The sequence below is a fragment of the Protomyctophum parallelum genome, assembly GCF_964188405.1.
Source record: "Protomyctophum parallelum genome assembly, chromosome: 11".
Classification (NCBI taxonomy): domain Eukaryota; kingdom Metazoa; phylum Chordata; class Actinopteri; order Myctophiformes; family Myctophidae; genus Protomyctophum; species Protomyctophum parallelum.
In genome coordinates this window covers 8,513,326-8,527,465 of record NC_139707.1, presented here as the reverse complement: position 1 = coordinate 8,527,465, position 14,140 = coordinate 8,513,326, and the positions used below count along the sequence as shown (strand labels likewise).

Here is a 14,140-nt window from a genome sequence, read left to right as displayed (position 1 = left end):
GTGGATTTTCTGTGGTCTGAAGTTTTCTTTGGGGTTTTTTGGGCATTTTGAGCTACAATGAAAACAGGCAACACAGGGAAACAGTGACATCTGCTGGCAAATCCCATTGACATAATGGGATTTGCAGTGTTGGCAAGTAACTTAAAGGGACACTTCACCCTTTTTGCAAAAAAATATATGTTAATGACGTTTAGAAGCTTTAGAACACTTTCCTGGGGGTATTTATGTGTGTAATATGTGGTTTTAGATATTTTAGATTGTAGCAGTGAGCCTGTTGTCTCTGATGTCATGGATTCTGGTCTCACTACCTTCCTGGACTACAATTCCCATAATTCTTTGGTGCACTGCTCCTCCTTGTGGATAGGGGGAGAGCTGTCTTACTGAGACAACATGTAGTCCAGGAAGGAAGTGAGCCCAGTGTCCATGACATCAGAGACAACAGGCTCACTGCTACAATCTAAAATATCTAAAACCACATATTACACACATAAATACCCCCAGGAAAGTGTTCTAAAGCTTCTAAACGTCATTAACATATATTTTTTTGCAAAAAGGGTGAAGTGTCCCTTTAAGTAATATACTACTTTCAGTAATATTATTACTTTTTTCCAGTAATATGTAACTTAACTAGTTACTTTCACATTTTGAGTAATAATATTACATTTACTTTTTTTCAAAAGTAATATTATTACTATTTTCACGAGCCTTGGTGGAACTGTGGGTTTGAGTGTTTATAATGGTAGACTGGGTTGGGGTGGAGTTGCTTTGCAGGCTGCTGATCCGCTCTAGATCTAGACTCTAGAGCGGATATGGAAACGATGCACACTCGTCGGTACGTATGTGTGAAGTATCGGATGCAGAAGGGCGGGCCTTAAACCGTCAGGAACACGGAACAACAACCTAAACTAGTGTGTGTAACTCGTTAGACTGCACTGTTAGAGAGAATAGATGTAAATAAACTAACAATGGAGGAGGTGGAGGAGACAGAAACACCGGCACAACAAAGCGTTATAACATTCAATAATTGGAAGTATTCGCATTATTTTGAGTATGTCCGTGATCAAGACGAGATGAACATTATTGTCCCCTGCAAGTTGTGCATACGGAAGAAGCTATATTCCATGTCGAAATCTACTCCTAATCTATGTGTACAAATGGATCCATCATCATGAGTTAAATAAACACTGCAGAATAGGGGAGGGGGGACTGCTAATGTTGAAAATGCAAAGCAAGACTTTTGGGGACAAAATATGCAATTACTGGGGGTGAGAGAAAAAAGTAATAAGTAAAGTAATAAGTAACTAGTTACTTTTATCAGGGAGTAATAAGTAGTGTAACTTTATTACTTTTTTTAAAAGTAATAAGTAATAAGTAGTATATTAGTGTTAAAGTAATATTTTGCCAACACTGGCAGTAAGTGATGTCACTTACTGCCGGCAAATCAGAGCACCTGTTTGAGCCAGAAAACCCCAGATCACAGAAAATCTACTGAATGTTAAAAGTTCATGTTTTTTGGGTGCAATTGAGATTAGAAAACCTAAAAAAAACAAGAACAATTCCAAAAGCTTTTTTTTAATGTCACAATCCCTTTAACATTTTTTTTTGCAAAAAGGGTGAAGTGTCCCTTTAATATATATATATATTTTTAAATAGATAAACGGAGACCCCTGTGGTCACATAATTCTATGGGTCACTCATTGGTGTGTAACTCCTCTCAGGCTGCAGGCACGCCCCTCCTCGTCCTGTGTGTACTGTGTGTGTACGATCTGCTGAACGGCAGATGAGCTGCTGCAGCACAGCGGATCGTATCCATGGCTGCTGCCTGGAACACTGCAGAAATAAATCGGTTTATCATTTTGCAAGTTGTTTATATACAGCGAATTAACCCAAATTAGCCCAATTTGAAGGCGTTGATATGATGTGTGTCTCGTGCAGCATTATTATATCGACGTTGGATTTCTTATAAAAACCAAACGGAATTTTGACGGATATATCTCCAATCAACGACAGACAGGAAAAACGTACGGGGATTTGATGTGAGAGGATATTTTCGTTAACCGTTATTAAAATTACCGTGACGTAACTGATATGTTACTCTCTCTCTCTCTCTCTCTCTCTCTCTCTCTCTCTCTCTCTCTCTCTCCCTTGACTCCTGCTCAGGTGAGTGCGTTGGCTTTTTATTTAAACATTGATTGATCAGATCAGATCGGACATGGTTTTGCCTTGCCTCGATTTTATTTTATATATTTTTTTGCTTTTACTGAGGCTGTCCCGCACAGAGAAACGTTAACCCAATGTAATACAGTTTGCCATTACATTGGCTTCAGCTCAGGAATGGTAGAGTGGAATTACCGCCAGTTTCTCCTTGGCACATAGCCTAGAATAGATGCCTGGGCTAATGTGGGTCAATAGGGGAAACCAAATCAGTGCTCTTTGAAAGGAATCACTATCCACCTAACCTTCAAAGAATTATAAAGGAAGCTTCCTTCATTAGGTTAATGTTTTGATGTTACGACATGGAAAAATATCTTTTTTTGAAATGTGATTTAATACTATTTTAATCTGTTCATGTTTGTTTTCTAACCACTCCTATAGACAGCTATGTGTGTGGCTGTGTCCCTGGGTCTGTCCCTGTGTCCCTGGGTCTGTCCCTGTGTCCCTGGGTCTGTCCCTGTGTCCCTGGGTCTGTCCCTCTGTCCCTGGGCCTGTCCCTGTGTCCCTGGGTCTGTCCCTGTGTCCCTGGCTGTGTCCAAGCACGAACATAGCGTTATAGCGTTTGTTCACCACCAAGTGTCACTGTTGCACAGCACAACACATAGACAGACACACACAGGCCAGGTAGGAGGGCTAGTACAGTACAGTACAGTACAGTACAGTACAGTACAGTACAGTACAGTACAGTACAGTACAGTACAGTACAGTACAGTACAGTACAGTACAGTACAGCACCACTCACTTCAGACAGGTCTGATTTTAAATAATTCTGCTGCATATTATGTCTCGATCAGTGTCTTGGTCAGGTTTCCCCTCGAATAAAGAGATTTTATAAAATAAATCTCTGTTCTATCCTGGTTCATTTGGACAACATTTTCAATAGCCTTACTAGGGAAAATAGTAGTTTGTATATAGGATTTAAGCGGTTAAATTACGTGTTTATTTACTTATGGTATGTTTGCTATAGCCAACATTGGACCGTCACAGGCGCTCCTGTGAAGCCTGCAGATTGGGCCCCCTGTGAAGCCTGCAGATTGGGGCCCCTCTAGAATGTCCCCGGCCCCTAGAATGGCCCCGGCCCACACCAAGATCACCGGCAAGGACGGCCACGGCGTCCATCTGTCTTCTCCTCTGTCCAACAACGTGGACTCCGATGGGGGGGCCGTGCTCGGCGTCGTCGAAACGGAGCCTCAGATGAAGAGAACAAAAGAGGACGGTTATTCCCAAAAGATGGACTTCCGCCTCTCCACGTTGGACGTCCCGCTTCTTCCCCGAATGCTGGCGGGCTCGGGTCCGTCGGCCGTCCACTACAAGGCCGTGCTCCTCCCCAGCCCGGCGGCCTCCTCCATCCTCAGCCTCCTGTCTCTCCACAAAAGCTTCAAAGATTCCCCTCGGGGGGTGGCCTCCCCGGTGGGGCTCCCCCCAGCTGCACCAGACACACAGTGTTCTTCACTCCCTGTCCCCGTCGAGCACCGTAGGCAAGGAGCACGCACGCAGCAGCCGGGACACGGTGGCAGGCCAGACGGCCGCCATGTTCCCCAGACCCCTGCTGCTCCTCTTCCTATGCTCTTCCAAGGGGAGGAGGAGGAGAAGAAGAAGGTCCACCTTGGCCTCCTCCTCACACACCCCGTTACTGTGACCCAAAAGGAGGTGGTGGTGGTGGACAGTCATCTGGCACAGCCTTATTGGGGGGCCGGTTCGGACTCCGACCGCGGGCCGGAGGAGACGGTGAGGGAGCTGACCCGATGGCAGCTCTCCAGGCAGGCAGGCCTGCAGAGCTGGGCTGCGAGGCTGCAGAGGAGACTCCAGGCTCTTCAAGGGCGGCACGCCGTGCTGCACTGCAGCCAGCAGCTGGAGGGCCTGGAGAAGGCCCTTCGTCAAACCCGAGGGACCTCCTCCTCCGTCTCCTCCAACACCCAGGATGACTCTAAGCCTCCGACACGCAGATGTACCGCAGGCTGTGGCACCCGCCGGTCTCCCCTGGGGTCTTCCGCGGAGCTGGAGGAGTTTGGCTGCTCCAGCCGGGCCGTGCTGAGAGGGCTGCAGGAGGCGCTGGACTCTGACGCCACGGCCTGCAGCAGCGGCAGCTCGTCGGACGAGGAGTTGGATCTGGAGAGCAGACCGCGAGGAAGCAAGCCCACGTGAGTACTGTACTATAGTGAAGTATACTTTGTTGTGTGAGTGTGAACGTTTGGCCAAAATATAGCAGACCTATACAAGCTCCAAACACATCGCGTTGTGATTGTGAGTGACACGTTGTGAGCTTGTAGGTCAGCTATTTTCAACTGGTGTAAATGGAAAAACATGTTTATTTTGTATTTCAGCCTTTATTGACAGCGACGGTGATTATCGATAGGAAAGGAAACGCTCAAAGAGTAAGGGGATGACATTCAGTATTTATTTATTTATTTATTTAACCCATTTAGACCTGAGGACGATTCTACAAATGCCTTCTAAATCCTGACAGTTTTCTGAAAAACCTCATGTTTCTATGTCAGTGGTTCTCAAACTATTTCATGTCAAGGACTCCAAAAATTATATGTAATTGGTGGCCGACCCCCATCTGAAAATATGTTGTTGCAGTGACCCCCCAGATTTGATTTAAAACGTCTGCTCTGAAAGAATATAAATAAAAAAATGTGTTTTCACGATAAAAACAAAATAGCAGATCTACAAGCTCGTAGCGCGGCACTCAGTGCCGTGCTCTGAGCTTGGAGTACAGTAAGCCTACTTTTCTTAGTGGACACACTTTGTGCACCCCCACCACATAAAATGCACTTTTTGGCCAGAAAGCGATTGTTTTTCCACCGAAAAACTCCACTGCGCCCTCTACCGATATTGCCAAGAGAGAAGACCTCATAGACAAGATTTTTCCATCCGGTGAAAAAAAAATCCCTTTCTGGCCACAAAGTGCATTTTATAGTGTGGTGGGGGACCCAGAATGCGTCCACTAAGGAAAGTAGGCTTTCTAATGACACAACCCGTCTTTGTATTGGTGAGTTTAGATTTTCGCTACAGAAGAGGGGCTGGTCTGCGTTTCATTTTGAGAGCCATCGGTCGCATTAGCATACAGCCTTCATGCAAGGCAAAATTATGGACCAGAGCTAGTCGCTGAGCAGGCTCTTAAAAGTAATAAAACTATCCTTACAAAAACATATACAATACAATACAAAAAAAGTACAGGGGAGGGGACAGAACAATTACAGTGCAATGTGAGCAGTGACGCCAGTGACAAATGGAGTGGTTAATGAATTACTCATGATTACAAATTTGGTTTTCTGTAAGTACATTTGAAGGTCAAATAGTTGTAGCTCTCTCTTATACTTCTGTAGGGAGACTGTTCCAGTGAAGGGAGGCTCTAACAGAGAAGACTGTTTTATTACCAAACACACTACATCTGTATGGCACTTTGCAGTCCCCTCTGGTAGTTGCCCTGGTTACTCTGACACCACTGTCTCTTCGATCTGTAAACTGTTTAATAATGGCCGGCAATCGAACCCGGGAGTCACAGATGAGAGAATTGCTTCCAATCCTAATCCTAACCATTCGGCTACCAAGTGGTTAATGCTTTGATGTGCACATTATTCTAGTGCAAAAGCAAATATGGTGCACTAGCAGCTAGCTGACAGCCAGGTGATAATGGCAGTGGATTTCCTACTATAAATGTGCCACGTCTCTGTGTGTGTGTGTCTGCGTGTGTGCGTGTACGGTTGTAATGCATGTAACTCGAGAACCGTTTGCCCCACCGACTTCACATTCGACACACGCGTTCCACACCCCTTCAGGGAGTGCAGTGCCCGGACTCGAGTCACAGTTCTCCAGAACCACCACAAAAGGCTCTGGTCAGGCTCTGGTCAGGCTCTGCCAGTGGGCCTAAATCCCCTCACCTGTGCAATTTTCAGCCTCTGCCTCAGCCAATTGATTGCCATTGCAACCCCCACACCTGACAATTGAGTCCACTTTTCACAGTCAGTCAGTTTGCCCTCTTCACACACAGGCAGATACAGAGATCTCCATGTGGGACACAGACAGACAGATACAGAGATCTCCATGTGGGACACAGACAGACAGATACAGAGATCTCCATGTGGACACAGACAGACAGATACAGAGATCTCCATGTGGACACAGACAGACAGATACAGAGATCTCCATGTGGGACACAGACAGACAGATACAGAGATCTCCATGTGGGACACAGACAGACAGATACAGAGATCTCCATGTGGAACACAGACAGACACATACAGAGATCTCCATGTGGGACACAGACAGACAGATACAGAGATCTCCATGTGGGACACAGACAGACAGATACAGAGATCTCCATGTGGACACAGACAGACAGATACAGAGATCTCCATGTGGACACAGACAGACAGATACAGAGATCTCCATGTGGGACACAGACAGACAGATACAGAGATCTCCATGTGGGACACAGACAGACAGATACAGAGATCTCCATGTGGACACAGACAGGCAGATACAGAGATCTCCATGTGGACACAGACAGACAGATACAGAGATCTCCATGTGGACACAGACAGACAGATACAGAGATCTCCATGTGGACACAGACAGACAGATACAGAGATCTCCATGTGGACACAGACAGACAGATACAGAGATCTCCATGTGGACACAGACAGGCAGATACAGAGATCTCCATGTGGACACAGACAGGCAGATACAGAGATCTCCATGTGGGACACAGACAGACAGATACAGAGATCTCCATGTGGACACAGACAGACAGATACAGAGATCTCCATGTGGGACACAGACAGACAGATACAGAGATCTCCATGTGGGACACAGACAGACAGATACAGAGATCTCCATGTGGACACAGACAGACAGATACAGAGATCTCCATGTGGACACAGACAGACAGTTAGACAGACAGACAGACAGTTAAAACGGGTGCTATGACAAGTTGACAACGGTAGGTTTCCAAGTTGCATCTAAGCATTCTAAGTAGGCCGGTAGCCGACGGGCACGTACAGGTCTAGTCTTTTTTTAAGCAAGTTGATTGATAAGCACTTTTCTAATGCATTTGTTATTTTGCCATTTAAGATACCGGCCTTGTTTCTGAGCAGTATTTTTTGTCAAGCTTACAGCTGTTTCCTTGGACTTGAGTATTCGGTCTGTTTGGATGTGTTCTTTATTTTGACATAAACATAGATTACACAGCAGGTTGTAACAGCTGCACAAACAGCCTAGAGACCACATGCTGTGTGTTTGTAACATGTTGATTTGAGGACAAACATAACTTTAATGTCTCATTTTTGGCCAAGCGAGACATGTGTCAGGGCCAGGGGCGAATAGTTTTTACAACTGTCAAGGGTGACCCCCCCCCCCACCCCACCAACCACTGTTGGCTACTGCTGGCTACTGCTGGCACTTTTAGATGCAAGGAATTATTGGCTCTTAAAAGAGCCGTTATGTTGGCACTGTCCGCCTCGGCGGGTTCTGGCGCTGCGTCAGCAGGTTTTAACGACAGGCTGGCCATCGTTGTCGGCGGGCGCCGGGTCTTGTCGGCGGGTGATGGGGTCTTGGCGGTAGCGGCGCCGGCGAATCCCTTTTTAGCTGGTGGTGGCTTCATCGTAGTCAGACAAGTGAGAAAGAAACGGTACTGTACTGCAACATTTATACTCCACCTGGCAGGTTAAAACAAAAGCCACCATATTAGCATTTGAATACCCAGTGGCCCAAGCCGCAAGCCCCCACCACCCCCCGTAAAGGTGTGAGTCAGGTGCCTACGTGACAAAACGCCAGTCATTGGGGAGGGGAGCTATATTGTGTTCCCATGTTCTTGAGAGGTTGCTCCAGCTACCAAGCACCGCCGCAGTTGTCACCACTGACAAGAGTTATGCCTGTTCAAAGTTTTCATTTTCAAACGATTGCTATAGCGCCCCTTTGGCCAATTAAGACTTGTTTCAGCGCTATTTGGCATGACTCTCTGTAACGCCCGGGATTCGAACTCGGGCCTCCCGTGTGAAAGTCCAACATCTTAACCACTAGACCAAAGGTCTACCGGGGTGGACCGGGGGGGAGATATTAGACTTTTGAGTCCATCAGGCAGAGGCTCTGACTCCGAGCCACTCTGCTGCATCTCTAAAATACCGTGGATTTTAGGGGCAGAATTTTCAAAAAACTCAGACAAAAGCCCAATTGAATTTTGATCAAAGATGGCGGGAGTAAATAGATTTGAACGGATGGTTCCACTGCCTCCAGGACTGGGCCGGGCCGGGCCTGCACCCTGCAGTTCATTGACGTCAGCTGCAGCTGTTATTTGTCTCCATTCAGACTAACAGGGTGATTCAGCATACATAACAGCATGTCCCCAAATGAATACGCATTTTTTAAAGCAGACCCCCATTTGAAAATATTTGGTGCCACGGATGCTCATACAATATTTGTTTTTCCAAAATATTCCATAAGGTAAATAACATATTTACAGGATTTCTTTTTTAAATAGCTGATAGTAGTAGAGTAATGGTTGAGACAAGCAGTGAAAGGGCCTGAAAGATACATAACGTCAGTCTTACCCAATACCCAATTTTTCTGTTTTATGAACACAAGGCTGCTGTATTTTATACCTCATACTAAGCATTTAAAGTATGAGGTATAAAGTACAGCAGCCTTGTGTTCATAAAACAGAAAGATTGGGTATTGGGTAAGACTGACGTTATGTATCTTTCAGGACCTTTCACTGCTTCGTCTCAATGGCTCTGGTCTCAGCCACCGCGGTGGATATTTTAGACATTCCGTTTTCTTTTTCTTTTTTATGTTGCCACTACTGTTGGAGCAGCCATAAACTACACAGGTTCATCTCTACTGTTGGAGCAGCCATAAACTACACAGGTTCATCACGATGTTCTGGGCATATTTGTAATGTTAGTGTTAGTAAAAAGGAGGTAAAAGAGTAACGTTTGAGGCAGACTAAACATCAGTCACTCTGCCGTTCACTGTAGTGGAAGAGGTGCGCCTGGTTAGGGTTTAAACCCCGCAGCTATGTCGGCTCCGCCTACAGGAAATACGTAGGCTGCGACCATGAAACTGCTACGGAATCGGTCTATATGCTGATGTACTTTAGGATTAAAGTGGTTAAACTGGGGACCCCCTGGAACCCCCACCTCAATAACCCTGGACCGCCATTTTCTTATTTTGTTTTTCAACATTAGAAATATAATGGTCCCCTCATAGTACATAAATAGGACACCATCAGTCACTGGAATCAGGGATGTGTGTTTTCAATGAGTCTAACATGGTTAATTCTTTCTCTGCCAGCTAACTGTTAGCATAGGCCTAAATGAAGTTCCCAGTGCCACCATCTTTAACCCATTTAGACCTGAGAACGATTCTACAAATGCCTTCTAATTTTTTCGTGTCAAGGCCCCCAGAAATTATATGCAATTGGCCAGGGGGGACCCCCCAGAAGCAAAGCTATGCACATAAAGACTGGCCGTTAGCCAAACTAACCAAAAGTTGCTACATTTTGCTACATTAAGCCCCTGATTATAGAGAATAAAACAATTAGGTCATTTACGTCAAGGTTAATGAGGGATTTTTTGATTAATTACGTCAATAATGGACTGTTTTCTCCCAGCTGTATAGACTGTTTGTCTTTGGCTGAGATACACACCCCCCTCCCCCCCCCCCCCCCCACCAGACACCCCCCCCCCCCCCCCACACACACACACACACACACACACACACACACACACACACACACGTATATGCTAACATGCACTTTCCTTGTGCCATCCTGCCCCAGTTGCTAAAACTATTGTGTGTGTGTTTGTGTGTGCGTGCGTGTGTGCGTGCACGCGCGCACGCAGGTCCAAACTCACTCCTGCCTTTGCTCAAGGAGGAGTTGGATTATTAACCCGCTTGACTGAAGTCGACCTTGAAGTGAACGATGGCGTAACAGCATTCTGCTGTACGCCTATACTTCTGAACATCCAGCACCTTACATTACAGTACAGCAGGGGTCTGCAACCTTTTCGACATGAAGTGCCGTGTCTTTATTTTCTTTATAGTCAGCGTGCCATATCGACATTACGTTTAATTATGACACCACATTCAAATTATATATTTCCATCCCATTTTGATTGTTCATACACACATACATAGCAACCTTACATTTTTCTCCTTCTTTAATTTTTTTTTTCTTCACATCAGCATGTATGATTTCTAGACTAAATTTGTATCTGTACCACTGTCTCCCCAGTCAGAGTTCAATGAATGTGAGTTTAAATGAATGTAGAATTATGTGCAGGATGTAATTTGTATACAGATGTGAGTGGACTTAATTTAACTTTAAACCTTTTTATATACATTTAAATTTAAAAGAAAAATCATCTCTCTCACACTTGTGCCAGTGTGCCAGTGACCACCCTCTGCTGTGCCAATGTTGGCACCCGTGCCTAAGGTTGCCTACCCCTGCAGTACAGTACAGTACAGTACTACTCCAAGAGTGTTTCTCATATATATATGTTCTTTCCTACTTTGTCGTGCTCCTTCCTTAGACAACACGGCATGGCATGGCATCGTGGAAGGAGTTATTTGTGGTGGTGGTGGTGGTGACAAGCCAAGACACATAGAGTCACACAGCGGAAACACTGTGCACATGCAACACAGGAATGATAACAGGACGCTGTTGTCGGTTTTCTGGGGAAGTCTATTTGTGGGAGGCCTTGGCTGATATTGTGGCAAGCTATCACAAATCAATCTCTCTAGGTCTAGGGTATGGTGTATATCAGGCCTATAGTACAAACATCATATTGTACTTTTTCTATAAAGCACTTTATTCTTGCTCTGTAAAGCACTTTACATGTCATCAACATTATTATTATTATTATTATTATTGCTATTATATGAGAAACTGCAGTTTTTTTAACATTTAGGAAAGGGGTACAGCTTGTTGATGTCGATTTAGAGGTGTCACATCTGTGAGGTTGTAGATAGGCTATTTTTGAAACCTCGATCTCGACTCAATCTGTGTCTCGATTTTGTCAACAAATAAAAACTGGACTTAAATGTCATGAAGCGACTAGTGGACAAGGGATCCAGTATAAGTCATTTTACACTTGGTTGCATGCTGAAAATAGCAGATCTACTGTACAAGCTCACAACGCGTCACAGTGCAGCGAGTTGTGAGCTTGTAGATCGGCTAATTTTGACTAAATCACCTGTAGATTTAGTCGACAAAGATATTATGATATCTAGTCGACTAAAACTAGACTAAACACTAAAACATTCCAGGTTACTAAAATGTGACTAAATCTAACTGAAAACGTTTCAAGAGACTATGGGCTGTATTTTGCGTGTCTTAAGTACCAGGTCTTATTACTTAACTTAAGACCTGGAGACGTGATCAATGCCATTTGGCTATTCTGAGTGGCCAAAGAGCATTGACCACGCCTCCAGGTCTTAAGTTAAGTAATAAGACCTGGTACTTAAGACACGCAAAATACAGCCCTATATGACTAAAATGAAAATAGAAACTTGCTGCCAGAAACAACACTGGTTGTCTGTGGCTTTGATCCACGGATGTCTCATTCAGCAACAGTGTTTGTCTTTGGCTGGACTCTTTGAAGGTCAGAACATGCCTGGACGCTCTCTTGTTCGGTTCAGCCCCTTGTGAAGTGTTCCCACTAACAGTAAAAGTCACCAGTGGTAACCACGGTAACAGGATAACTCACCCCTTTTCTGTTTTCCTCCCGGAATCTTCCCCAGTGAGGGGTGGGATCTGTATGGCAGACAGCTGGACTTTGAATATCTATAACTATAAACTTTCACGACAGCAGACAGACAGCCTAAGTACAAATATAATTTATGAAAAGGCTACTAAAGTGAAGTCGGTTCACGGGGATTATCGGCCGAGGTACCATTTGAGTGGGCAAAACCTTGCATACTAAATTATACTAAATTGTTTATAGGGTCAATATAAGTAATATAAGTTCCATAGGAGTATCTTTTTATATTTTTCCAAAAAATAATACAAACTGCCAATAGCATATTACAAGTTATCCCCCTCACTGGGGAAAATATTCCGGGAGGAAAAACGTGGAAGCACCGGGGTGAGTTGTCCAGTATTCGTAACCGTCACACATCCTGGACCAGAATGTGTGAAGGTTGGCTTGACGTCAATGTCAACAGCATGCTGGTGGAGGGAGGGAGGCTGGGATGTAGGGTGTTTTTCTGACAAACAGCATGCTGGTGGAGGGAGGGAGGCTGGGATGTAGGGTGTTATTCTGACAAACAGCATGCTGGCAGAGGGAGGGAGGCTGGGATGTAGGGTGTTATTCTGACAAACAGCATGCTGGTGGAGGGAGGGAGGGAGGCTGGGATGTAGGGTGTTATTCTGACAAACATCATGCTGGCGGAGGGAGGGAGGCTGGGATGTAGGGTGTTTTTCTGACAAACAGCATGCTGGCAGAGGGAGGGAGGCTGGGATGTAGGGTGTTTTTCTGACAAACAGCATGCTGGCAGAGGGAGGGAGGCTGGGATGTAGGGTGTTATTCTGACAAACAGCATGCTGGTGGAGGGAGGGAGGCTGGGATGTAGGGTGTTTTTCTGACAAACAGCATGCTGGTGGAGGGAGGGAGGCTGGGATGTAGGGTGTTTTTCTGACAAACAGCATGCTGGCAGAGGGAGGGAGGCTGGGATGTAGGGTGTTTTTCTGACAAACAGCATGCTGGCGGAGGGAGGGAGGCTGGGATGTAGGGTGTTATTCTGACAAACAGCATGCTGGTGGAGGGAGGGAGGCTGGGATGTAGGGTGTTTTTCTGACAAACAGCATGCTGGCGGAGGGAGGGAGGCTGGGATGTAGGGTGTTTTTCTGACAAACAGCATGCTGGCGGAGGGAGGGAGGCTGGGATGTAGGGTGTTATTCTGACAAACAGCATGCTGGTGGAGGGAGGGAGGCTGGGATGTAGGGTGTTTTTCTGACAAACAGCATGCTGGCGGAGGGAGGGAGGCTGGGATGTAGGGTGTTTTTCTGACAAACAGCATGCTGGCGGAGGGAGGGAGGCTGGGATGTAGGGTGTTTTTCTGACAAACAGCATGCTGGTGGAGGGAGGGAGGCTGGGATGTAGGGTGTTTTTCTGACAAACAGCATGCTGGCGGAGGGAGGGAGGCTGGGATGTAGGGTGTTTGTGTTTTGTGTGACAGTGGTTAACCTTTTCCCCCTTACAATCTCACACCAACCATTAATTTAACTAATCAATGTGATGCATTTGAACAAAAACACATTTAATCTATTTTATAATCTATAGCATAACACTTAACTGTACACGTAAACTTACCACATCAACACACAATGTTCCTTACTCACATTCTCTGATGGAGAACGGCAGCCCATGCTCTCCCCCAAGGCAGAGCCTTAGATATAGAGTTACGCAAATTGTGTTCACTTCATGGGGCTTCAGTCCAATGGCGGCTCTCCTACATAGACTTCTATTGAGAATGGGGACAACCAACTGGGACAAGTCCTGGACCGGAAGTAGGCAGGATGCATTGGACTCAGGCGGCAACAGCCCAGCTTTAATGATCTTAAATCCCTTTATTTTGGATTGTTTTGTAGTAATCGTACAACATAAACACTTTAGTTGTTACTGTACAATACTTTAAAACAGTTGTCATGTTGCACACATGTTTAAAATAGCTCTTATTTGCACCGCCCTCGTTGAAAACAATGTATTTCCAACTCAAGCTTGCCTTAGTTCAGGCTGCATGAACAGCACTCGAGTGCGGGGGGGTTAAGGGCGGGGGGGGGGGGGGGGGGGGGATCTAGGACCAGATTTCCTTTACTCAATGCGCATTTGTGAAAAGCCAAACCGGCTCCCGAATCAGCAGCCAGGGAATTCAGTAAATTCATGCACATTTATCATGAGATGTTTCGTACGTTTGGGCA

The 14,140-nt window shown here is 45.6% G+C and overlaps 1 protein-coding gene across 1 annotated transcript in view; it reads left to right on the top strand.

Moving 5' to 3' along the window:
• Positions 1 to 1,827: 1,827 nt before the first annotated feature.
• The window catches only part of kansl1l (KAT8 regulatory NSL complex subunit 1-like), a 52,495-nt gene continuing 40,182 nt past the window's right edge, over positions 1,828 to 14,140 (top strand). Inside the window, exons 1-2 of the mRNA XM_083776173.1 lie at positions 1,828 to 2,036; positions 3,182 to 4,355. Of these exons, the coding sequence (XP_083632299.1) occupies positions 3,265 to 4,355 (1,091 nt within the window). The 5' untranslated portion in view covers positions 1,828 to 2,036; positions 3,182 to 3,264. The remainder of the gene's footprint in view (positions 2,037 to 3,181; positions 4,356 to 14,140) is intronic.